The following is a 23,815-nucleotide window of genomic DNA, read 5'->3' as shown; positions in this document are numbered from 1 at the left end:
TTGTGGTTGAGATTAAGTAGAAACAATTGTTTTTTAATATGGAAATTGTTGGGCGCCCCCCCCCCCCACAAAACTAACTTTCTAAGAAAGGATTTTTCTTTTCTTTTCAAAAATGAAACCCCCTTTCCCTTTACAATGTCTTTCTGTTCATCTGCTGCCATACTGCACCAATATGGGTTGAGTAGTAGTAGCTTTCACAATGACCGAAGTTCTGGTTGAGTGAGAGAGAAAGATAGATGGCTTTTTTTCTCAGCCCAAGATATCAAGGGAACAGAAACTGATGATGATTCTGGATATTTGGATCCAAAGTCACCTTGATTAAAGATCAAAATCATCCGGGATAATCCGCAATATCACCTGGATTAAAGCTCAAAATCACCCTGATTGAAACGCAAAATCACATTGATTATAGCTCAAAATCACCCTGATCGAAGCCTCACTTTGATTGAAACTCAAAATCAACTTTAATTGAAACTCAAAATCAACTTTAATTGAAACTCAAAATCACCCTGATCGAAGTGTAAAATCACACTTTGATTATAACTCAAAATCACCCCGATCGAAGCGTAAAATCACACTTTGATTATTGCTCAAACTCAGTTGAATGGAAGTTCAGAGTGATTCTGATTGGAGAATCATTCACACTTCAACTGAAGCTAAAAAAATCGCACCTCAACTGAAACTCAAAAAATCACCTTCACATTTACGTTTGAAATCACACTTTGATTGAAGCTCGTAATTAGTAGAATGGAAGCTCAAAATCACCATGAGATTGACGCTCAAAATCACTGATCAAATTCCAACAACTGTTTGATTGAAGCTGAAAGTCACTTCAATCGTTTGTCAAGAAAAAAAAAAAAAGGAAAGAAAAAAGTAGTGAGAAAATCAAAGCAGGTCTTTAATCTCCAATTACACGACTTCCTTCTAATAGTAAAAAGAAAAGAAAAAAGAGAGAGGGAAGAGAGAAATAGAATTAAGAAAATTCAAGGGTGGCATCAATTTTTCTTCTTTCTTTCTTTCTATGTTCCTCGGAATTAATGTGGATCAGCGGGTAATGTATGGTATACCTGAATCGATAACCTCTATCTTTTAGTAGTTGTATAATTTTTTTTCCCCCTTTCTCCTCTCTCTCTATCTTAACTTCTTAGAAGGACCTCCCAAGAAGAAAGGTTGAAGATCTGGCAGCAACCAGGACTGGTAGAATTGAAATGTTGAATGAGAGATGCCATTTTTTCCCTCTCCCTCCTCTTCAGCCTCTTATATGTATATATGTGTTATCTCTTATAAGAGATGGAGGGAAGAGTATATAAGGCAAACAGGTGTAATTTTGGGATATTTTTTAAACGTCATATGAAGTGTATTGAAGGAGGGGGAAATAGTTTTTTTTTCCCTTCGTGTTTCCTCACTTCTTTTCAAACTGGATAAAACTCGATGTGTGTGTGCTTAGTTTCTTCCTGGAAGATGAATTTTTTTTCAAGTGTTTTTGTTTACCTACCGTAAGGAGGAATTCTCGAGCAGTTTCACCATAGACTTCTTACAAAAATATGTGTGTGTATATTTATATATATATATATATATATATTTTTTTTTTTTTTTTGAGTGAGTGATCTCACCTGTTGTTTTTCCTTCTCACTATACATCAACTACAAAAACAGTGCGTGCTTCTACCAAAAAATCGAAAACACGTCTAGACCACTTCGATTTTTTTTTTTTTTTTTTTTTTGCAAGAATTTCAACGATTATAATCTATATCAGTTTGTCAGCCTGGGGCCATATGCCTTCCTTAAGGTCCTGGGTCCTAACTGGGGAGCAAGGATAGAAATCAAATGGAAGGGGAGCCATGAGAGGTGGCTGGGAGGAGGGGGGGGGGGTGCGCAGAGCTCTATGAAAAAAAAAAATCACACGTGAAGAATGCTTTTATGAGAAATCATGATGGGAAAATTGTGATACTTTTACTTTCCAGCAACAACGGCCATGAAAACCAGGACCTATCTCAACGTATGGGACTCCTTCATGCATGGCGCGGGTTGGGGGGGGGGGAAGCCTTATGTTCAAAGTAGGCCTACACGACGTAATCTTGCGCAATGGCTTTAGAGATTAAGTATGGCGATGTGTTCATAGGCACAGGAACTTGGGGGAGGAGGCTGAAGCTATTTGAACCCCCAATAAATTTTGGGAGGAGACTGAGCCCCTTTAATAATCAATAAATATACAATGCAACGCAGCATTCCTGTCCTGCGTTCGTGCTTTAGCCCCGTAAATATAGGACGAATGGTGATTTTCAGCCCCCCCCCCCAATGCTGTTTTCTTCGTTTAGGCGGATCTGGTTATAAAGTAAGCTGTTACTTTCAGCTTACGGGTCCGGTGCCTTGGATCGGGGGGGGGGGGAGGGTGCTGTCAAAATGTAGTTGCGGCCCTGCTGACAGTGTTCCAGCCCGGACGATTCTTCTCTTTTTCACACGCTGTAAATTTACTATGAAGAGGCCCGTGAAGACTTTGGCTAGTGACTCGGTAAAGATTCAAGCCTGGGATTCCTGGTGCAGGATGTGGGTGGCCCCGTGGGTCAATGATGTTGAGACGCGGCCCTGCATAGAATCCCCCTGTAAAGAGAAGTTCACTGAAGTTCACAGCCCGGAAGTCCAGAGATCGACGTTATTTACAAAATTTTTCGCTCACTATAAATTTGCTAAAAAAATCAATTCAATAACTAGAAAGGGTTTCGCTTCTGGATGAGGGGTTGTTCTGAATAGGACCGGGGCCTTGAGAAGAAAATGTGGTCCAAAAGGGAAGGGGCGGCATGAACAAAAAAAGCTTAGGGGAAAACTGGTGCATTCGATGCTCCCCCACATATCCTGGGCCCATGCGCATAGGCTGGGACCTTCGGCTGGCTCTAGAAATTTCCACGTAAGCGTGGAAAATCTTGGTCCAAAAAATTTGTTCTTATTAACCGATTTCCTTGCTCGTAGAAAGCGTGGAATTTTTTAATGCAATCAAATCCTGAACTAAAAGCAGGCACATTTCGAAACAGCTTTGCCAGCCGAATAAAATTTCGGAGTGGGGCCAGAGTTGTGCTTTCCCGTGCTTGTAAAGTAGGAGGAGTTTTGAACATGGTCTGTGGCTGTCATCAGAAGAGCTCCCGCTCTCTACATCTAATACTATCAAAATAAATCCTTCTCATTCCCTTAATACTATCATCTAATACAAATTCAATCAATCTCGAATCAGCATAATACTTGAGTGCAGAATAATCCTCTAGCACCTGACACTCTTGGGTGCTTTATTGAGCACCCGTTGCAGGTGTTTTCTGTAATGTCTGAAAATAACAACCTCCGCCTCCAGGAAAAAAAACCTAAATATGATTTGTTTTAAAGACAAAACATTGAATATTAAACGTATCTCGAAATGCGTTTAAAAAAAACTGTAAAACATATTCACATCAATACCAAATATTTATTGTTAATCTAATCTATAAATGTTTTAAAACCGACATCGCAAATTAACGTTCAATTTATTTTTTCCCCCAGGGGTATAAATTTTTTTGTACAGTGGACCAATTTGAATCCTCAGTGGCTTTTGAATACTATGAAGAATTTCGGAAGCTTCGGATCGTCATACGGGTTTCATACAATCGAATCTTTCATGAAAAGGGTAAGTAAATTGTCCATTCTTATATTTCACTTATTCATCATGCATTGAATATTTCAGAAATTGATAATTTTAAAGTCCGATTTCGGTGTCACAGTCTTCCTCCTCCGTAATCTCATCTCAGAATCATGCTAAGTAAAATCTATAGGAGTGTCCATATCTGGCGCACACACATAGCGCATGCGTACGTTCTAAGATGTAAGGAAAGGTGGTTGTTGTTGTTTTTTTTTTTTGTGCGTGTGTTCCCAACTTCCAAGCTTCCCTCAAACTCTTGAAAGAAATTCATTGACGGCCGGTCGGTCGGTCCCCCAAGGGAAAGGGATGAATGGAGAGGAAACTGAGTAGAGTGAGACGTATGTGCGTGCGTGCGTCTTTTTCTTTTTTTCTTCTTCTCCCACTCCCCTTCCTCTCTCATTAAATACCCGACCCCAAGCCCAGTGGGTTTAAATAAATGGCAGTGACCACCCGCCTTACTACAGGGTGGTCGTGAGCCCGTTGCTGTTTACTACGTCATCCTCTTGGTTTTTTTTTTTTTTTGAGAGAGAGGAGAGTGGTATGGGTGTGTGTGTGGCGCGCGGGGACCTTTCTTTTCATTGTGGAAAAAAGAGAAGAAATCTTCCTTCTCTTTTACCACCCGATGAGAATTTTTATACCTTCTTTTTTTTTACTTTTTTTTTCTTTTCCAGAATATATTTTCCTACTATATATCCACTGCGTCCCACACTTTGGAATTGCTACCACCATTGAAGAGAATATATAAAAATGTGTGGCTTCCTCGTCTTTTTTTCCTTCTTTGGCATTGCTCTCTATCTCTTCTTACTAGATTTCGTGATTTCTTCAGGGGGGGGGGGGGAGAATTTTCTTGTTCACCAAGGAAACTATCAGTACCACCTTCTTAACGCATGGATCCACTTGGGCCACGGCCGGACTTATGCAGGGTTGCGGCAGCACTGGGGCCGCTAAAGGAGATAAAAAATAATAATATTTTGATCACATTTTGACTTCAACAAACCAATAGCTTGAAATTCACAGTCCAAGACATTGAACCATCTTGCCTAGGGTTTTTGACAGTGGCCCGTTCTTCCAAGCCAAAAAAAAAAGTGGGGTGGTGCAGATTAATCTGCTGTTCTGGGGAACGCTGGGCCAGAGCGTTCACTTATTCAAAATTACATCAAGTAGGCATAATGCATGCCTACCCAGCTGAAAAAGAGTTTCCAGTTGAGGCCCAGGGTGAATAACCGATTTTCTAGCCCTGACCTTTAAATGCTTGATGGGGGGGGGGGGCACACTTCCAATTTTTTCGTTGGGCAACGGACACTATTGTCCATATTTGTTGCCTAATGGTTTTCTTTATGACGATGAGATAGTAGTTTGAGAGTCATTTTCCGGAACCTATGTGAACATAGCGGGCACCAGGGTACCCCACGGTCACTGGGGTATTGGCAAGCAAAGCTCTTCTTTCCACCGGGCCGCAAAATACTTAAGCCCGTCCCTGATCCGGCCCGGAGGTTGTAAGTACAGAAGGAGCCTCATGAAAATGAGATCTGGTTAAAATTTTACAGAGTAATACATGCAAATAGATAGGCAGGCATTTTTAGACAGGTAAATGAGTGACCTGGGATTGTGCCGTGGCACACTTAAGTGATTTGTAAATGTGCCGCGGGTCACTTGATTGAGTGATTTGCGAATGCGCTGTAGGACATTTGACTGATTTGAAAATTGCCGTGGGGGACTTAAGTGATTGAAAAATGTGCCGCGGATCGCTTAAGTGCGCTGGAACTGTGCTGTGGAGATCTTTAAATATGCACTAAAATGATCTGGGAATGTGCCATGGGACAGTTAAATGATCGGAAATGTGCCGCGGGAAGCTTGAGTCATCTGCAAATAAGCCACCCAAGTGATCTGCAATATGTCACATACCACCCAAATGATGCGGAACTGCATTTCGGGTCACCTATGTGAGACTTAGTTCATTTTTACAAAATTAGGTTTGAGGCCACGGGCCATAGGTTGGCATGTACTGATTTAGAATTTGTTATCCAAATTTGTTTTCTGCCACAGCTCTATGTAGAAAACTCCCTTTAAACTACCTGTTATGCTCCCCTTCATTCAATTTCCCATCTGTGAACCTCCTCCTCCCAGAATATCTCAGGACCGGAAGAATGACTCCAGGAAAGTTCAACCTCTCCTTTAGCACTACAAGGGGGCGCCAAAGTGTGTGCTCGCCCTGGCTGACCATCTAGTTGTGGCCCTGGGAACAATAACTCACCCACTAATGAAATTATCAGACTTGATTTAGCTCATTTGGATATCTGTATACAATGTGTAATTTTGGCCGTCGTCTCTATCATAGGCTGGTATCACCACTGCTTATCAAGAGAAGCCTTGTCTTCAACCTTCAGATGAACAGTGTCCTCCAACAGCTCCAAACAAAGAAAGTCAACAGGTATGGAAAGTCTACTATTAATAAATCTTAGCGCCTGCGATTGGAATCATCATCAATGTAGAAAAATGTCTAATTACCCCGAATCTATATTGATTTGCTGTCGTTTTTCTTTAATAATATAGCCTCCTGATATCGGTGCAGTTCTAACTGGCGGCTGCCGGGGGTTCGCTACCAAATATATGCATTGGCCAGAAGATGTCTTGGTGGGAGGTACTACAAAGAACAAGATGGGTCGCATAATAAAGTATGATTTAGGATTTTATTTGCCTTTGTAAATACATAGTTTTAACATATGATTCTTAGAAATATATTGTTGCTTTTTTTTCAAAGTCGTTCAACTTATGAATTTATGGTTTGTCGTCATTCAGGGCCGAAGCTTTACAAACTATCGTGCAGCTCATGGCTGAGAAAGAAGTCTATGAATTTTGGCAGGATACCTTCAAAGTTCATAACTTGGATTGGACGATGGAAAAAGCAAAGCTCGTTCTAGAAGCCTGGCAGAGGAAATTCACAGAGGTTCGTTTCCTTCCCATTTTTTCCCCCCAGCCTACCATCAGTGAAAACTTTGGACAACAGACACTCATGGAATAATAACTTGGATATACAGGGTGCATAGCATTTTACTGGCAAACCGTTGATCCTAACAGTTCCAATTAGAAAAACTATTGAAACAACCTGTAGAACTCAGATCTATCATTCATGTTGCACGAGGTTGCATTTTATATGGACACCCTGTGCTCAATAACCCAATTAGAAAGTTGTTGCACTGTCTGTCTTGAGGCCAACAAAGAAAATTCTATGTTTCTAAGTGCAATATTCGCTGAGATATTTAAATTAAAAAAACGAAGAAAAATTGGTCAGTCATCATGGAAATTTCCATTGTTGCCATCAGGGGAGATAGAGCAACAACTTTGGGATTTTGAGCACAGGGTGTCCATGTAAATAGTTAATTTTTCTATATTTTAATACCTATGCAACCTCTCGCAACATGAATGACTTATCTGAATTCTATACATTATTTTTGATAGTTTTTCTTATTGGTTTTTTAATTCAACAGTTCTCCAGTAAAATATGGCGCTTGCTGGGGGCTATGCACCCTGTACATATTGGATAAGTCACAACTTATTATAGAAAGGGGGGGGGGATAATCCCCCATCCTGATCACCTGGATCCAGAGACAGATTTATAGTTCTGCTATAAATCTGCTTCTGCTCCCATTCCAGTGTAAGCTTCACCAACAGAGGCACTGACATGAAGAAAACATGGGGGGGGGGGGACTCAGCTCCCATACAAAATTTATTGGGGAGCTCAAATGGACTCAGCCCTTGGGTTCCAGTGTCTATGTTCACCAATACCCATTTCCCAAATTCGTCTTCCCCATGTGGTCAGTACCCAGGTATGCCCTATACATAAAGATGACCCTTATGTACCTAGTTTTTGGGGGTCAAGTTATACACTGGTTTTAACTTTTTTGCCATATTGGCTATCCTCAAATGTAGTGTGGACTTATATATGGGTATATAAGGTATACAGTCAAACCTCGTTAATGAGCCACTCTTGGGAGAGCAAAAATATGACTTATCAAGCGGAGTGACTCGTTAAACGGAGTAAGCCATAGCCGTGCCAATTCATGCCTGAGGACAATTGGGACTTCCAAAAAATGACTCGGTAAGCGGAGTGACATGTTAACCGGGTGACGCACTAACAAGGTTTGACTGTTCATGTTTTAATTATGATTTGGATACATTGACGATCCTGTTAATAGAGAGGGAATATAAATTTTTACCATACTCTTGATGAGTATATACCACAGAAATTTTCCAAGCTTAAACTCATGCATTCTGAGAATCGCTGACACACATATTTCCTTTTTCCCCTCAGGTTGTGCTGAAAGAAAGCACGTCGCCAAACATCACTAAGCACCATTCGATAAACGTTTTCTCCACAACTTCGTTGAATGACATCATGAAGGATTTCTCTGAAATCGACGTGACACGGATCGTTGCTGGTTACGTGGCCATGGTGAGTACTGCAATTTGAAGTCAATACAAAATAAATGAAAAAATAATATTTTCCTGTGTGTGTGTACTAGACCAGTGTTTCTCAACCGGGGTTCCCCCACCACATTGCTCAGTGTTTGAAAAAAAATTACTGCAAGGGTTCTGGTAGAGCGAAAAGGTTGAGAAACACTGCATCAGATAATAATATTTGTGATGGAAGTAAAAATCGTCCAAAAGCGTAATTAATGACTTAATTTTCACTTTTTTTTTTACTGTTCATAGTTGGTGTATGCATGTCTGTCATTGATGAAATGGAACGAACCGGTGTATTCGCAAAGTGGTATCGGCATCGCTGGTGTCTTACTCATAACATTGTCCTGCGCAGCTGGTCTGGGATTTTGTTCGATACTAGGAATAGTTTTCAATGCTTCTTCTACTCAGGTATGTATACTCTTGTTAAATGCCCGCTGAATAAAACCATTTAATTCTTAAAAACCAGTGCTCATTGGAAATGAAAATTTTGATTCACAGACTAGGGCCTAAATCGGACATAAGTGGGGACTGGGAAAAAGCAGAAATCAGAGACCCCTAAAACGAGTTAAAGATGTTTGGTTAGTCAGTAAATACATGTTGTTTAGATTTTTTTGGCTCCTAAAATTATAGGATCCTTTGTAAATGCCTCACTCATTCATTCAAAAGTCAGGTTCTGATAACGTAGGCACCGATATGAAAAAAACACGTGGGGGGGGGGGTACTATGTATTGAATGACCTTCAGCACAATACTTGCATTAACTCTTTAACGCCCAGATAGAAAACCTGGAAGGGTCATGAAAATACCAAGTTTTTTGTGTTCGAAGTGGACTCGTCCAAATTTCGGCCACTTTCCCTCTCCCCACCCTTTCTCCATGAGTTTCTATTCAAGCCACCCTTTGCATTGACGTTCACCCTTTCATTTCAATGGATTTTCGGGAGATAATTTGTCTACTGAAAACACCCCTTTCCTCACAGTATTATCTCTTTGTAAAATGCATTGAGTACCCTTAGTCCATTCTCAAGGAACATTCTAGTACATCAGCTTTTAAAATCCCATTGATAGGGCGTTGCAGTTGTCTTTTCCGTTCCCGCCTCTGACAAGAGCTTTCATCTTCTTCCCCGTTGGTGACAAAAGCCCACCAAAACATACCCATACCCCCTAGCTGGGCCGACTTGAGGCGGTTATGGGCATTAACCTACTCGGCCGATCTGGGCATTATAGAGTTAAACACAAAAATTGAGGCATCCCCAGGTGTCGGGAATGGCGTAAACCTGTAGGTGCTTGACTTGGGCTTTGTGTAGGAAATTTTGATTTCTTAGTTGATTCTAGGGATGCTCCGGCTACAAAATATTGTGAGTGCTTGAGCAACAACAGCATCTGTGGCTCCGGTGCCCTGTGGCAGGCATCCACCAATTCCACTATGGGAGACTGATGGCAGCACTTCAGTACCTTGAAGCCACTTTCAGACATGCATTAATTTGCTAAAAATTCCCCAGAAGAATTTCAAGGTGCTCAAATGGTAGTTTAGTAGTAGTATATATATATAATACGGGGTGATTATAAAAAAACTATCCCGACATATGGGCCCCTAACTATCATACCATTCACAGAAACTGAATGAAATTTTGGCATAAGGTATTTTGATGTATGCGCTCAAGAATGATATGGAAAACAACAGTGTCACTCTAACAGTTACAGTTAAAGTGAGAACATTTCGAAAATATCAAATGACAACACCAAGTTTTTTGTATTGGAATGTGATCTCCATACTGAAAAACACTAAATAGCGTTGGAATGGCACCTGTAGCACGAAAATCCCCGGAGCTAGGCAAGGAAAAAACAAAAAGGACTTTGCCGTGCACCAGAGCATTAATGTTCGTTTCATTCGTCACACCGTTTCTTCGATCCCAGCCTGATTAGTCCTCCACAAGGTCATGTGGAAAATTTGTGAAACACAATAAAATGCTTTATTTTATGCTGCTTCTCTGTCCTTATTGGTTGTCCTCACTTTTAGCCTATCTACCGCCGGTGATTTTCATGCTACAGTTGCCGTTCGAACGCTATTTAGGGTTTTTCACAATGGAGATCACATTCCAATACAAAAAACTTGGTGTTGCCATTTGATATTTTCGAAATTTTCTCACTGTAACCGTAACTGTTAGAGGGACCCTGTTGTTTTCCATATCATTCTTGAGAGCATACCTCAAAATACCTTATGCCAAAATTTCATTCAGTTTCTGTGAATGGTATGATAGTAAGGGGCCCATATGTCGGGATAGTTTTTTTATAATCACCCTGTAGATTCTCCAAAGCATTTGTGGACGGAACACATGATGGCATATATTTATGAATTATTAGGGGGAGAGGTTCGAAGGGCCCCCCCCCCCCCCGTCGCACAATTTTTTTTGGTGAGATGCTCAACAGGTTCCAGTGCCTATTATTTTGAATATGCGTAAAAATTACTTTTTTTAATGTATTAAAAACTTGTATTTGAGTGCACTGAAAATCTCATACTTGCAAACATTTTGTGATCCAATCATTTATTTTGCCTAGGTTTTGCCATTTCTTGCCCTTGGTCTGGGTATGGATGACATGTTCTTGATAGCGCATCAATATGCTGATCTAGCAAAGTCTGATTCATCTCGAGAGGTGAGGTTTTCTTATTATTGTTTTATCACATTTTTCTTCAGTGTTAGCTATTAGTTAGGGGAAACCCATGTTATTAATTTCAATGTCTGAGTGCATATGAAATTTCTCTAAAAAAAATTAAAGATTTATATGGTGTTCATGTATGTTCATGACATTGATAACAGCATAAAGATGTAAATTCAGAGCTTAAATAACTCATGTTTATTGCATACTTTCCATCAGAACCATAATTAAGATTTTTGCCACCCCCCCACAACTTTAAAATTTTATAATTTTGCAAGCGTTCTTCGGTCTTACCTTAAACTGCCGCCTCCTAAATTTTTCTGCTTTGGGCAGCTGCCCTCCTTCCCCCAATTCTGGCGCTGCTTTTGATTATTTAAGTTCATGATATCTTTTGACAAGTAAACTGAATGTGTCATGTTGCTAATTAATATTTATTTAAATACGTTTTCGTTATAGTCTTGTCATCAACAGACTGGAGAGTGCTTGAAAAGGACAGGTGTCAATGTCATGCTGACATCTGTGAGTAACGTGTGTGCGTTCTGCGTGGCAGCTATTATTCCAATCCCTGCATTAAGGACTTTCGTTCTCCAAGCCGCAATACTCATGATTTTTAATACTGGTATCATCTTGCTTATTTTCCCTGCGGTGGTTAGCATCGATTTGAAGAGAAGGAGAGCCAACAAGATAGACATTTTCTGCTGTTTTGGCAGGTAAAAAGGCAGCAAATTCATTCTGTTTGATTGTCGGCCTATCATTTATGTGTGTAGTATAAAATTGGATTACCCCCTCATATATTGAACTTTTTTTTATTTTCATCTCATCAGTAGCGATTCAGAAGTGCCACACTACAGAGAAAGTCACAGACATCACTGTAAATCGAAATCGTCTCGACTCTATGATGTACATCCAATCACAGTGCCCATGCGCCAGGCTGTGACACATGCATTACCACCAGATGGCAGTCATGTTGTCACAGTTCTTGCACCACCTGGCTCTCAACAACACTCAAACTGCTGGCAGGATTCCAAGTCACCAGGTACAAAAAAAAATCATACTCTGATCTATTGATTAAGTTACAGTTTTTCCGTATTCCTATGCAGTAAAGATGCTTACATGTCCAGACGAATTTAATTTCTCTATTAATTTGATATATATAGTAAATTTATTTGACTGCTTACTAAATTTTGTGTAAAATCTCAACTTTCTTCATGCAGATTCATCAGTTGAGAGCTTATCATCAGCCAGTACAGTATCGTCAACAAAAGAGCTTATATCAAAATCGTCTAATATGAAAGAGCGTTGCATCAAAGTCTGCGAACAGACAAAGTCAGAATGTGTCCAGTGGTCTTTGGCTTGGTTTGTGACAGAGCAGTTAGCACCTACACTGCTGAAGACATCAGTAAAGGTATCTATACAATATACAACAGACCATACAACAGACAAACCTAATAGTTCTGCTCAACATGGGCTGTTCTGATGGCTCAGAGCCCCTTACAATGTTTGGGAGGGGGCCTCCTTGAACTTCTGTAAAAAATGTCAACAAATCTAATTGCAAATGAAAAAATAATGAAACATTGAAGTTAAAGGGGAAAAAACATAATAAATAGAAATTCCTTGTCGATTTTGAGGGGTCCTCTTTGGAATCTGGCCCTATTATGTGCCTTTTAAGATGGTATTAATGGTTGACAATGATCAAGATCTGATAGAACCCTGTGATTATCTTTCTTCTTCAGAAATGCACTACATGCATGTTTTGAAAAGTATGCTAGGGCACAAAGGGCACGTCCCAGGATCCCTTGATAAAATAGCTTAATTTAACTTAAATTAAACTTAGTTTTGGCCAGGAATAGTTCGAGAAAAAATCTCTACCCACACTGGAAAATATTTTTGCCCCACCCCCTCCTGACCACGTTTTTCTTGGCCAACAAAGCATTTTTTGCCTGCTAGAGTGACCCAAGAGCCTACCTTGGGTTTTGCAAGCTTGTGTGTGACCCAGTAGTCTAAGGTTGCCAGAAATATGTAAGTTGGTGGGGGTCCTCTCTCCCCCATTCCTTTTCTTATTCTTTGGATAAGCAGAGTACCAGTGTATTTGTCCTTTCCTCTGTCATTGTCTTTTTTTTTAAATGGTGATAATAGTTTTTTTTCTAAAACTTAATTCTTCTTCTAGGTGATGACGGTAATATCTTTTGTGATAATCATGTGCATCAGCGTATGGGGAACATTCAGGGTTAAAGATGGTTTGGACCTGACAGACATCGTTCCAAGGAACACCAACGAATATGAGTTTCTAGATAAGCAGGGAAAGTACTTCGGATTCTTCAACATGTTTGCCGTCACTCAAGGGAATTTCGAATATCCCAGTAACCAAAGGCTTCTGTACGAGTATCACGATGCATTCATGACCATCGACAAGATCATAAAGAATGATGATGGAGGGCTTCCTGAATTCTGGTTGACCATGTTTAGGGACTGGCTTCTTGGTAAGTTGACTTACTTCCACAAACGCTTTTGGTATTGTGGTGCATATGGCATGACAACTAGTATCCTGTGTTGTGAGTAAATTGTCATGCAGTCAAGCGTAATGATCCCAAACCACTGATTTTATATTTAACAGTTTTACAGAAAGCTTTTGACAGTGACTGGCAGGATGGATGCATAACTGAAGAAGGGTGGTTCTCAAATGCAACTGATGATGGTATACTTGCCTACAAGCTTCTTGTTCAGACTGGTCGCATAGATAACCCTATTGACAAGTCACTGGTGCGTGAAGCATGTTGTAACTTGAACATTGTGTGTTTTATAGATTTTATCACGCATCAAATAAAAATCAGTGTTTTAATTCTTAATTTAGATTTCCAAAGGAAGACTGGTGGACAAGAACGGCATCATCACTACAAAGGCTTTCTATAACTACCTGACAGCTTGGGTCTCTAACGACGCCCTTGCTTACTCAGCCTCGCAAGCAAATTTCCGCCCAGAGCCGAGAAAGTGGATTCACGATCCTCAAGAGGTTGAGTTGAAAATACCAAAGTCACAGCCTCTTGCCTATGCTCAAATACCTTTCTACTTGAATAAGCTTAGTTCTACTGAAGAAATCACAGGGACAATCGAATCGATTAGAGCAGTCTGCAAGAAATTTGAAGAAAAAGGACTATTAAATTTCCCAACGGGTATCCCATTCACATACTGGGAGCAATACATTGGCCTTCGATACTACCTCTTACTTTCATTGTTGTGCATTTTTGCAGTGATATTCATTGTGATGGCTATTGTGCTGATGAACCCTTGGGCTGCTCTCATTGTGGTAAGCATGTTTTCTTCTTTCATTTTTGTTGTCAATTTTTGGGATAAGTTTTATCCCTTCTGAAAATTTCAAGCATTTTTTCGATGTGGATAAAAGTTTAAAATATATCAGTGGGAGGTGGATATTGTGCGTGTGTGGGATGATTTATACTTATGGTCGGCAATGTACTAATTTTACAGGTATTTCTACTGGCTGTGATAGTCATCGAACTATTCGGTGTGATGGGCATTCTGGGTATCAAGTTGAGCGCTGTTCCTGCTGTCATACTGATTGCTTCCGTAGGATTTGGAGTGGAGTTCGCCACACATATCATGATGGTAGGTGGAATTATTGGTTTAAATCGTTCATGAGTTCAGTCCGAATACATTTCCCCATGTTTGTATGAGTGCTATGCATATTCATTTTCAAATCGCTCTGTCATTTTCCTGATGCATAGCTCAATTTCTTATTTTCCCAAAAATTTCTAGGGTTTCCTAACCAGCATTGGAATGAAAGATAGACGCATGGTTATGACTCTGGAGCAGATGTTCAACCCAGTTCTCCATGGTGCCATGTCAACATTGATTGGTGTTGTGTTGCTCGCATTTTCAGAGTTTGACTTCATTATCAGGTATAGTTTTAAAGGACCAATAATAAAAGTATTTTTAGAAATATATGGCCCATATTTATTATGAGCTTCTTTTTCTCAGCTTTCTCGTTGGGCATTTTGTCTGTTGTGGCCTTGTATTTGCATAAAATGACTTTATACATAGGCTGTTCAATAAAGAATGAAACAAGATTTAATTTAAAATTTTCATTTGAAGTCTTTGATGCAATCATCGTTTTCGTTTTCAAAGTATTCCATTTGCTGTCATGCACTTCCATAATCATTTCTTCCAAATGAGTGCTGGAGGCTATTTTTGATAATATCTATTACAATCGCCTCTACTTCTCTCATTAAGGCTGTATAATCAGAAAGCTATTTTTGCGACTTCCAAAGAGGTCACGAGGAGGCTATATCAGAGCCGTATTAGGAATGAGATACATATTTGATGTCACTTTTGGAAAAAGAAAACTGTGCCAGATTCATTTGTCACATGAGGTTGACGATGTCCAACAAGAGGGATGAAGTTTTGGTCATTTTTTTCTTGGTTATGATGCTGCAAGATGCACAATGTTTGTCAGTGATACTCATGAAAACACTGTCTACTGTAATTTTTAAAGCATCATATGATTATCAAACTTATACATGAAGGTCTTAATTGAAAAATGACCATTATGAATCCATCAATAATGGTTTCTGTACGAAAAGTGGAAGCCCATTGAGACCGCTCTCTTTTCAGTTGGTTTTCACCATTTCAAAAATTTATTGAACCATCAAGAATTTGTTGCACTGGGCAGTGCATCATCATCAAACACTCACTTGATCATTTTGTGTTTCTGTTGTCATTTTACTTAAGCGAAAGCAAAATTTCATACATTAGGAATCATGTTGCTCAGAACTGGGGGGGGGGGGCAATTTTAGATGAGAACAAAGAACACTGTTATAAAATCATTGAACTTTAAAGTTGTGGTGCGACAAAAATCCTAGTTAGGGCCCTGCTGAGAATGAATATCATCCAGTTCGGTTGGAGGCAAAATGGCAGCCCCAAAGCAGAATATGCCAAAAAACTGTGATGTACATCGCAGAACAATCTTTGGTAAGAATTGTGAGAAAAGGACTCTTCTGTGTGTGAATAACACTATTATGGGAATTTTTACAGCATAACATTTTCAGTCAATAGAGGGGCTCATTGCAGAACATGCTCTCAAACGAACAATGCTTTCAGGATTGAGAGCAGTTTCTGCTTGGTAATATCTGTGTCATGCTTAAATTTATAAGATAAAAAGTTTAAAATAGGTCCATTAAAATGTTTTGCCAGTTGTTACAGGACAAATACAATAAAAACCACTGATCCCATTCTTTATTGAACAGGCCTTGTATCGAGACATTATCTCGAAAATATAGACCATGAAACAAAATTGCTTCAACCCATTTTATTTCTCTTTCGATTATTAGGTACTTCTTCTATGTACTGTTTGCTCTGGTCATTATCGGTGTACTCAACGGGCTTGTGCTATTTCCTGTGCTTCTCTCAATAATAGGACCACCAGGAGAAGTGAGTTGCATTGTAATTATTCTTACAAAATTACATCAATATCTTATATATAAATGTACAAGTATGTCTGTCTGTCTGTTCTTTATACAAATGTACAGTTTTAGACCGATCGTCGCCAAATTTTGCATATATACCAAACAAGACCGGGATTGAACCGCAGGCTCCTTTAAAAGTTTGTCAGAGCTGGGCGAAAAACGTCAGGCAACAATGGTTCCTGGGCCCCCAACAGTCACATTCAGAATGTTTGCATCAGTTACCGTGGTTTCCTAACAATGAATGCATTTGAGACATGTATATATGCCTTTACAATGATTTGTCACATCTTTAATGCTGTCATTATAACAGTTTATTCCTTTATAATGGTTTGTCACTTTTCCAATCCTTCCAATAATTGAAGAAAACCTGGGAAGCGGCAAGTATTTTTGCTAGTTATAACCATAATGCAATTTTAACTTTTTAATAATATTTTTCTTTTTGATTTTGAGATAATATAGCATTTTGCATAAGAATATTTCAGTCCTTACAATGTTTTCTTGTGCTGAAGGGAAATGTTCCTCATTATTTTTTTATCTTTTGTAAATTGCTAATGACATTTTTTTTACATTGTAAAATAGGTCATACCTCATGATAATCCGGACAGGATACCAACGCCATCACCAGAACCTTCCCCAGTAAGGCACAGGATGCATCATCCGAGGCCATTCAACAGGCGTAGCTGTCCGAGGGTTAACTCAGAGTATTCGCTGTCTACGATCTCTGAAGAGTCCAGCTCATGTCACTCTTCGCATGAGATTGTAGTCCAGCCAGAACTAGTCGTCGAGACCACAACAGTTACAAATACTACTGCGGGTGGTCCACCAGTGGTGAGCACGAGCACTACTTCTAATGGTAAAGAGGTAAGTTGTGGTGCTTTGCACATGAAGAGTTTTCTTTTACTTAAAATTATTTTTCAGATTCTGTTTAATATAGTGGATCCCGCTTATAACATTTTTCAAAAAAATGTCATGGAGAAACTTTCTAAACGGGAAAAGGCTTTAAATGGGAAATCTTAATGAGAATTACTTGTAGTTGAGACCACAAAAATTAGTCGTATTAAGCAGGAAAACGTTATAAGTGAGAACGTTATAAACGGCCTTGACTGTATAAGATTTTTTGAAATTGAGTCAATATTTTTGTATTTCTTTATCATTACAGATCAATGATGACCATTCCGATGAAACCTCTTCAAGGAAATCTCCTGGTGGTGATAGCAACTCTTCTACTAGCACCACGACAAACACCAGTGCGAAGTTGAACAATCAAGGTTCAGCAACTACTCAAACTTCCTGTCAACCAGAGATCGTTGTGGAAACGACAACTACCACCAACACAACATCAGGACCATCTGCTGGAATGCAAGATGTAAGCTGGCACACACTCATATATAAACATACAAATGCTTGTTAAAAAGTGCTGAATTAGAGTAGGGTTTTCTGCAGATTTTGTGTGCCTCCTCTGCCCGATCTCATTTTCAGCATAGGACATTTTAGCGGTACCCTACATTGCCATGACACATTGTACAGGAAAGAATAACAGCTCTATTAATACTTTCAGTATGATTATATTTTCAAAAATTGAATTTGGCAATCCTGACAGATCTCATGGTATCCCAGGGTGCCTTGACACACAGGGCCGTCTTTAAAGCATCATTACTGCATCGGCTGGGTCCCCCAGGCCAAGTGATTTTTCTATGAGGTCCTACCAGACACTTTCTCTAATATTTCGATCCAATCACATTTTGGTGAGGCCCAGGGCCATGCATTGAGATGGCACTGTTGGCAAACCCTTTGGGAATCTGCAGGTGGTTTCACGGTTTTACAGACAGTGGGCTGTACAAATTTTGCTGCCCTTCTCCCATTATAGTCTAATTTTCTTGGCTACTCATTCCCCAAATTTGCCACCCTGGGCTATAGTCAACTTTTTCACCATCCCTGTAAATACGCCTGTCTCTAAGTAACTTGTAACTCTTTTGGTCACTCACATGCTTGCACATTTTCTTGGTCACTCTTTTGTTGCTCACTGATCAAGTTTCATTTTCTAGGTCACTCTTTTAGACATTCACCTGCTTGCACACTCTATAGGTCACTCGCATGCTTGCACACTTTCTTGGTCTTTCTTTTGGGTGCCCACTGACCTGGTCACTGGCTCTCTCTGTCATTCACATGCTTTCACACTGTTTTGATCACACATGCTTGCAAACTCTCAAGGTTACTCATTGACCTAGTCCTTCGCTCTCTAGGCGTAGGTGAATTTATGGTTTTACCGCTTTGTGTGGGCTAAACAAGTTTTGTCACTCTTCTCCTGTTTTATTTTTCTTGACCACTAATTTCTCAAATTTTCCGCCCCTCCAAACTTGCCATCGTGGGTTATAGCCCGCTTCCTGCTAAGCCCCCTGTAAACACAGCTCTGATTTGTGACACAAGAATTCATTAGTGTATAATGAATGTATGACTTAATATACCTAGAAAGACGGTAGGGGGGGTCACACTGACCCTACCATGTATTTTAAAACATATTCACCATATACTACAACCATCAGTCACAATTGGATTTTGTGTGATAAAAACTCTTCTGATAGTCTCTTTGTGCATCTAAAATGGTGTAAATCCCTAATTCTTATAACTTTTCTTCACCTTCATTCATATCTGTAGATGTCGTCAGATAAATTGTTTATTTTGCGAAATAGGAATATCCATGTGCTTATGATTGCTGTAAAAATAGCTAGAAGACACTGAAGAGGAAATTTTTTCAAAAGTTTGTAATGATTGCAGGAGATAAAACCCAGAAGGCAGTGGTGCTGATGAGAATTCATAGGAGAATGGGAAGCGGTGCGTCAGCTGATGCCAAATAAAACTCTGCTAGAAACAATAAACACAAACCACACTGAAGTCACAAAAACAACCTAGAACTACACCAAAACATCAACTCATTTTCGTAAATATTTGAGATCTCAATAATATCCTGTGTATTGGTTGAAAAAGAAACTGCTGCAGATGAAATTTTTCTCGTCAGTAGGAGGTCAAGGATTCTAAAATATTTTTATGAGGAAGTGTTTGTTTACAGATACTGATTTCACACCAATGGAAATATCTGATTTTGTTTTTCAAACCAAAATGGGCAAGCTTGGTTGAAATCCTTCAGAAAGATCATCGGTAGGTTCTTCCAACTGCCAAAAAATAAATAAATAATAATGCAGCAACATCCCACTCATTAATACTATTCAATATACCTAGGAGCAATGTAATCCTATTGGGGGAAAAATAAAAATGTTCCAGTCCCGAGTTCACTCCACACTCATGCACATCAAGAGAGATGGTTTACACACAACGCTTTAAAAACTAATATTATTTGTGTTATAACTATATTCTTTCTTGAAAAATATTGTACCTGGGTTAAAACATCAAAGTGTTCAAAATTACACAGACCCCTGCCATCATTCTAGGTATAGTCCGCTGACCTGTCTTTCTAGTGTTAAAACTGAAATTACTCTCATTTGTCGGAAAAATAACATAAAAGGAAATGAACTTGTTCTTGGCAAAAAAAAAAAAATATCTTGAGAAGGAATTTCGAAACATTTTAGCACATCTGATTAATCAGAACCTTAAAGTTTTGAAATTCAAATTATCGGGACACTACTGTATGTTAATTTTAATTAAATTGAGAGAGGCATATTAGATTACTTGGAAATTTACAGGCCTAGACTTGTTTTAATTATGTTGAACTGAGGTTTTGCTTTCCATGCATTTTTTTCCAAAAACTTCTGAGTTTTCCATAAGCTACATTATTTGAAGGTGACTTTGATGTGAAGGTATCTATCCATAGATGAAACAATTGACAATAAAAATTTTTTTAATATTTGGCAGTGAAATCTAATAGCAAATGCTATGCCAATATTTTTTTGTAAAAAAAAACTCTCTTCATTTTAGATAATCATAACTGATATTTTGACTCTTTTATTCCAATTCGCAGGGAATAAACAGTTCATCAGATGAATCAGGTGCTCGCAGCTCCCCTTACCACCCCAGTTATTCTCCAGTTTTCTGCAATCTAGGTGCTTTCATGAACCAGCCTCCAGCGACCACACAGACGGCAGTCACCACGAGGGTCACTGCTACTGCCAAGGTCAAAGTCCATGCACCTTTGTCAGGTAAATAAGAATTTAATTACTTGTTTCATACTTTTGTCTTGCAATCATACATTATTGATGGTTAAAGTCTCGAACCCTAATGGGAAAAATTTTTGGTGTCAGTTTTATATCAATGCAACTAATGTCATACACTCCTAGGGAAAAAAAATTAGACTCAATCAGAAGTATGAATAGTCGGCTATATGCAAATAAGTTGATGAAATGCATAGATCCCATGAATCTTTTTTCATGCACAGAGTATCTTAACTCTTTCATCTGCAATCCAGAGATATCTCGCTTACTTAAAAGCCTTTTACTTTGGCAATAACAGGCCCACAGATTTTCTAAAGCACACTTCTCAATCAAACATGTTCTCCAACCCCTCCCCCATTTTGTCAGGTCAACTTGTTAACGGGGAGAAAGAGGACCATGTTTGAAATTGATTTGTTTTTCCTTCTCTTTGTCTTACTCAAGGTAGTGAAAGACAGAGCTAAAAAATCTCAGGTTGCCATGGTGAGCAAAAAATCTTCATTGGCGCCTTAAAATTTCATATGTAGGCCTATGTGAATAATGAAAAAAAATGGATTAAACTAAGAAAATTGGAAAAATAAGATATACTTGGCTTGTAAGAAATTTGGCTGGCATCTATTTGTTTTCATTGGGGGGGGGGGGGGGACAACTGCACATACGTACAGTGTATCACTACTCTTCTGGGTTAATTGGTTCTGAGTTGGAAGGAAAGGCACACGCGCTCAGTGAAATCCCGTTCTAGGTACTGTTTAAGCAGTTGAACCAGAAATTCATGCAAAGGTTTGCCGTGCCCAGTATGGGTCGAAAATATGGCATGAAATGACTTGCAAAAAGGAGTGATTGTTTTTGGACTTTCAAAAGAACACAGCATGAATTTGCTAGTATGTTATACAGGGATGTGGAATAACCGACAACAATTGGGCTATCACTACTTAATTTACTGCCTGCTACCCCCCCCCCCCACCCCTCCAAGGAGGTGTGTTATACAGCACCATTTAATTATTTTTTGTTGCACCATAGTCATTTTATGCACATGAGGGCTAATTAGACCGGTACCTGCAGTTTGCCAAATTTGACCTGCAGAGTTTGACATTTTGTGTTTCTTCTGTATATCTCGCTGAGAGGTAGTTTACATAACACCATCAAGAGCATTAATCTGAAATGACAGCAAATGTATAGGTCATCAGATGAGCGTGAAGATTTTGATTGAAAAAAATAAAAAAATTGTCATAGACAGATATCATTGCATGTAGCAAATACGATCGCTTCACAAACCTGCAATAATCACTGCAAATTTTCAATGTAGGATCTCCCATTCATGAATTTGAGATCAAACATTAGGAAGAGTGGTTAGAACTAGGTTGTATCAATGTTCAAAGGGCAGAATAACTGCCTATTAAGTGGAATTTCGCATAAGGTCTAGTTTTCTTTTTGTCCGCTGTGTTTAGGCTTAACTGATACAAAAATATTTCTTTTGCTCCATAATGCAATAACATTATTTTGTTCCTGTTGATAATTGTTTTGGTACGACTTCTCTTTCAAAAGGATCATTAGATAGATGTATGGATATCGGCAGGCACAGACGAAGAAGGGATAGTTGTTGCTCAGCTTGTAATTGCTCATACACTCGAGCAGGGACTCGAACTCCAAGTCCTAACTCTTGAAGTGAGTAATTATTCCATCCCCTACTTCTTATATAATATGTATTTATAACATATAAGAACTACTTTCTCTTATAATATGTATTTTCAATTTCAGTTTTGATTATATCTTAAATACCAATAACCATCAATATAAAATAACCTCTTTCTCTTTTGCAGCATTGTTCGCCTGTATGTGATGTTTCCAGGAAGTTCAAAATGAAACTTTCGATGAACTCCTCAAGCACTGAGAGAACTGCCATCGAAAAATGTAGGATTTTCCTTTGACAAAAGACTGTATTTCATGATTGTGAAGGCTGAGCATCCATTATTTTTGGAACATATTGTTCCGTTCCTCTTCACCTCGATAATTTTCTTTCACATGTTTTCCGGTGTGTAAAGATACAAAAGTCATGCGTTATACAAAAAGAATAAAAGAAAAAAAACCTTTGATCATGGTACAAAGTATCAGAAACCCTCAAGGATGGTGGCATCATTTCATCAAAGGCATTCACCGTTTGTGCCAAAAAAAATTCACTTTGTAAAATTCCTTCTATTATTTATTATCTACCAGGTTTGAGTAAATTTCAATCTGTAAACACTCTTGAAAAGAATTAACGGGAAATCAAAATCGGACAGCTGTAGTACGTACACATTGAATACACACACTTTTGAAAACATAAACGTTTATAGAATATTTATGGGTTTTTTTTATAAGGTGATTCACTCGCAAACCAAAAATTTGAATCTCGTAGAAGAAGAAATACTGTTTTTTTTTAATGTATCTAAATCAAAAAATGAAGACGATAATGCTTCCTAGTCTGTACAGAATCTTGTAATTATGTTATATATACACGCAAATATACATCAGATACAAATATAGGCTATATATATATACACATAGATGGATCAATTAGACTTCACCAAGTGATGGTAAAATGAAATATATTTTTTTGGTTTTCATTATGACTAAAAAAACAGCGGCCCAGACATAGACATCAAACTATTTATGGTATATTACATAAAATTTTAAATTCTCACTTAGATGGCAGCACATAACACACAAGGCATGTGACACACACAGCATTTTCCAGCATGTACAGAATCATCAAAAATTCTTCGAAAATAATCCTTATGTACATTTTTAAGAATATAATCTGTACTTGCGCTATTCACCGGAAGGAAAATTCACAGACAAACAATTCGTTGACAAAGTGACATAGTGAGTGAGTGGATGAGCAGGTGAGTGAACCAATGAGTCTGTGAGCAAATGAATGAGTCAGCAGGTTAAAAAATGAGTGAGTGAGCAGCTGAGCAAGTGAATGAGTCTGTGAGCAAATGAGTGAGTGAGCAGATGAGCAAGGGAGTGAATGAGCAAGTGACTGAGTCAATGAGTGAGCAGGCGACCTAATGAGGAAGTGAATGAGTTGGTGAGCAAATGAGTGAGAAAATGAAAAATGAGCCGAGTGAGTGAATGAGCATGTTAGAAAATGAGCAGGTGAGCGAAGGGAGTCATAAGTGCACTCAACTCAGTCAATAACTCAAGTCAGTTGTTCACATACTTAGTAACTCACTCAATTGCTTACTTTCTCAGTCGTTCATACTGTTGCTCACTCTTAAAGTCACTTACTTGGCCACTTATGTGGTCACTCGTTCGTTCATTTGCTAGCTCATCCACCAACTCACTCACACATTCAGTCAGTGCTTAATCACTCACTGGTGATGAACTGTGAATTGCTTGTCAGTGAATTTTCCCATAA

At 38.9% G+C, this 23,815-nt stretch overlaps 1 protein-coding gene across 1 annotated transcript in view; it reads left to right on the top strand.

Annotated features, from left to right (window-relative positions):
• Positions 1–22,479, top strand: part of ptc (protein patched) — a 49,034-nt gene extending 26,555 nt beyond the window's left edge. The window contains exons 6-26 of the mRNA XM_089237693.1: positions 3,525–3,648; positions 5,999–6,091; positions 6,214–6,335; positions 6,460–6,607; positions 7,973–8,113; positions 8,374–8,532; positions 10,680–10,775; positions 11,235–11,488; positions 11,603–11,814; positions 11,993–12,183; positions 12,946–13,258; positions 13,393–13,538; positions 13,630–14,082; positions 14,262–14,399; positions 14,550–14,692; positions 16,121–16,220; positions 16,835–17,116; positions 17,415–17,621; positions 20,229–20,406; positions 21,961–22,080; positions 22,236–22,479. Of these exons, the coding sequence (XP_089093819.1) occupies positions 3,525–3,648; positions 5,999–6,091; positions 6,214–6,335; positions 6,460–6,607; positions 7,973–8,113; positions 8,374–8,532; positions 10,680–10,775; positions 11,235–11,488; positions 11,603–11,814; positions 11,993–12,183; positions 12,946–13,258; positions 13,393–13,538; positions 13,630–14,082; positions 14,262–14,399; positions 14,550–14,692; positions 16,121–16,220; positions 16,835–17,116; positions 17,415–17,621; positions 20,229–20,406; positions 21,961–22,079 (3,619 nt within the window). The 3' untranslated portion in view covers position 22,080; positions 22,236–22,479. The remainder of the gene's footprint in view (positions 1–3,524; positions 3,649–5,998; positions 6,092–6,213; positions 6,336–6,459; positions 6,608–7,972; positions 8,114–8,373; positions 8,533–10,679; positions 10,776–11,234; positions 11,489–11,602; positions 11,815–11,992; positions 12,184–12,945; positions 13,259–13,392; positions 13,539–13,629; positions 14,083–14,261; positions 14,400–14,549; positions 14,693–16,120; positions 16,221–16,834; positions 17,117–17,414; positions 17,622–20,228; positions 20,407–21,960; positions 22,081–22,235) is intronic.
• Positions 22,480–23,815: the final 1,336 nt, after the last annotated feature.

Source organism: Pholcus phalangioides, unplaced genomic scaffold, assembly GCF_987345545.1.
Source record: "Pholcus phalangioides strain wild (caught in Gottingen) unplaced genomic scaffold, Ppha-v1.0 ptg000010l_1, whole genome shotgun sequence".
Lineage (NCBI taxonomy): Eukaryota > Metazoa > Arthropoda > Arachnida > Araneae > Pholcidae > Pholcus > Pholcus phalangioides.
The sequence above is the reverse complement of the archived record's forward strand: the minus strand, read 5'-3'. Positions and strand labels throughout refer to the sequence as shown.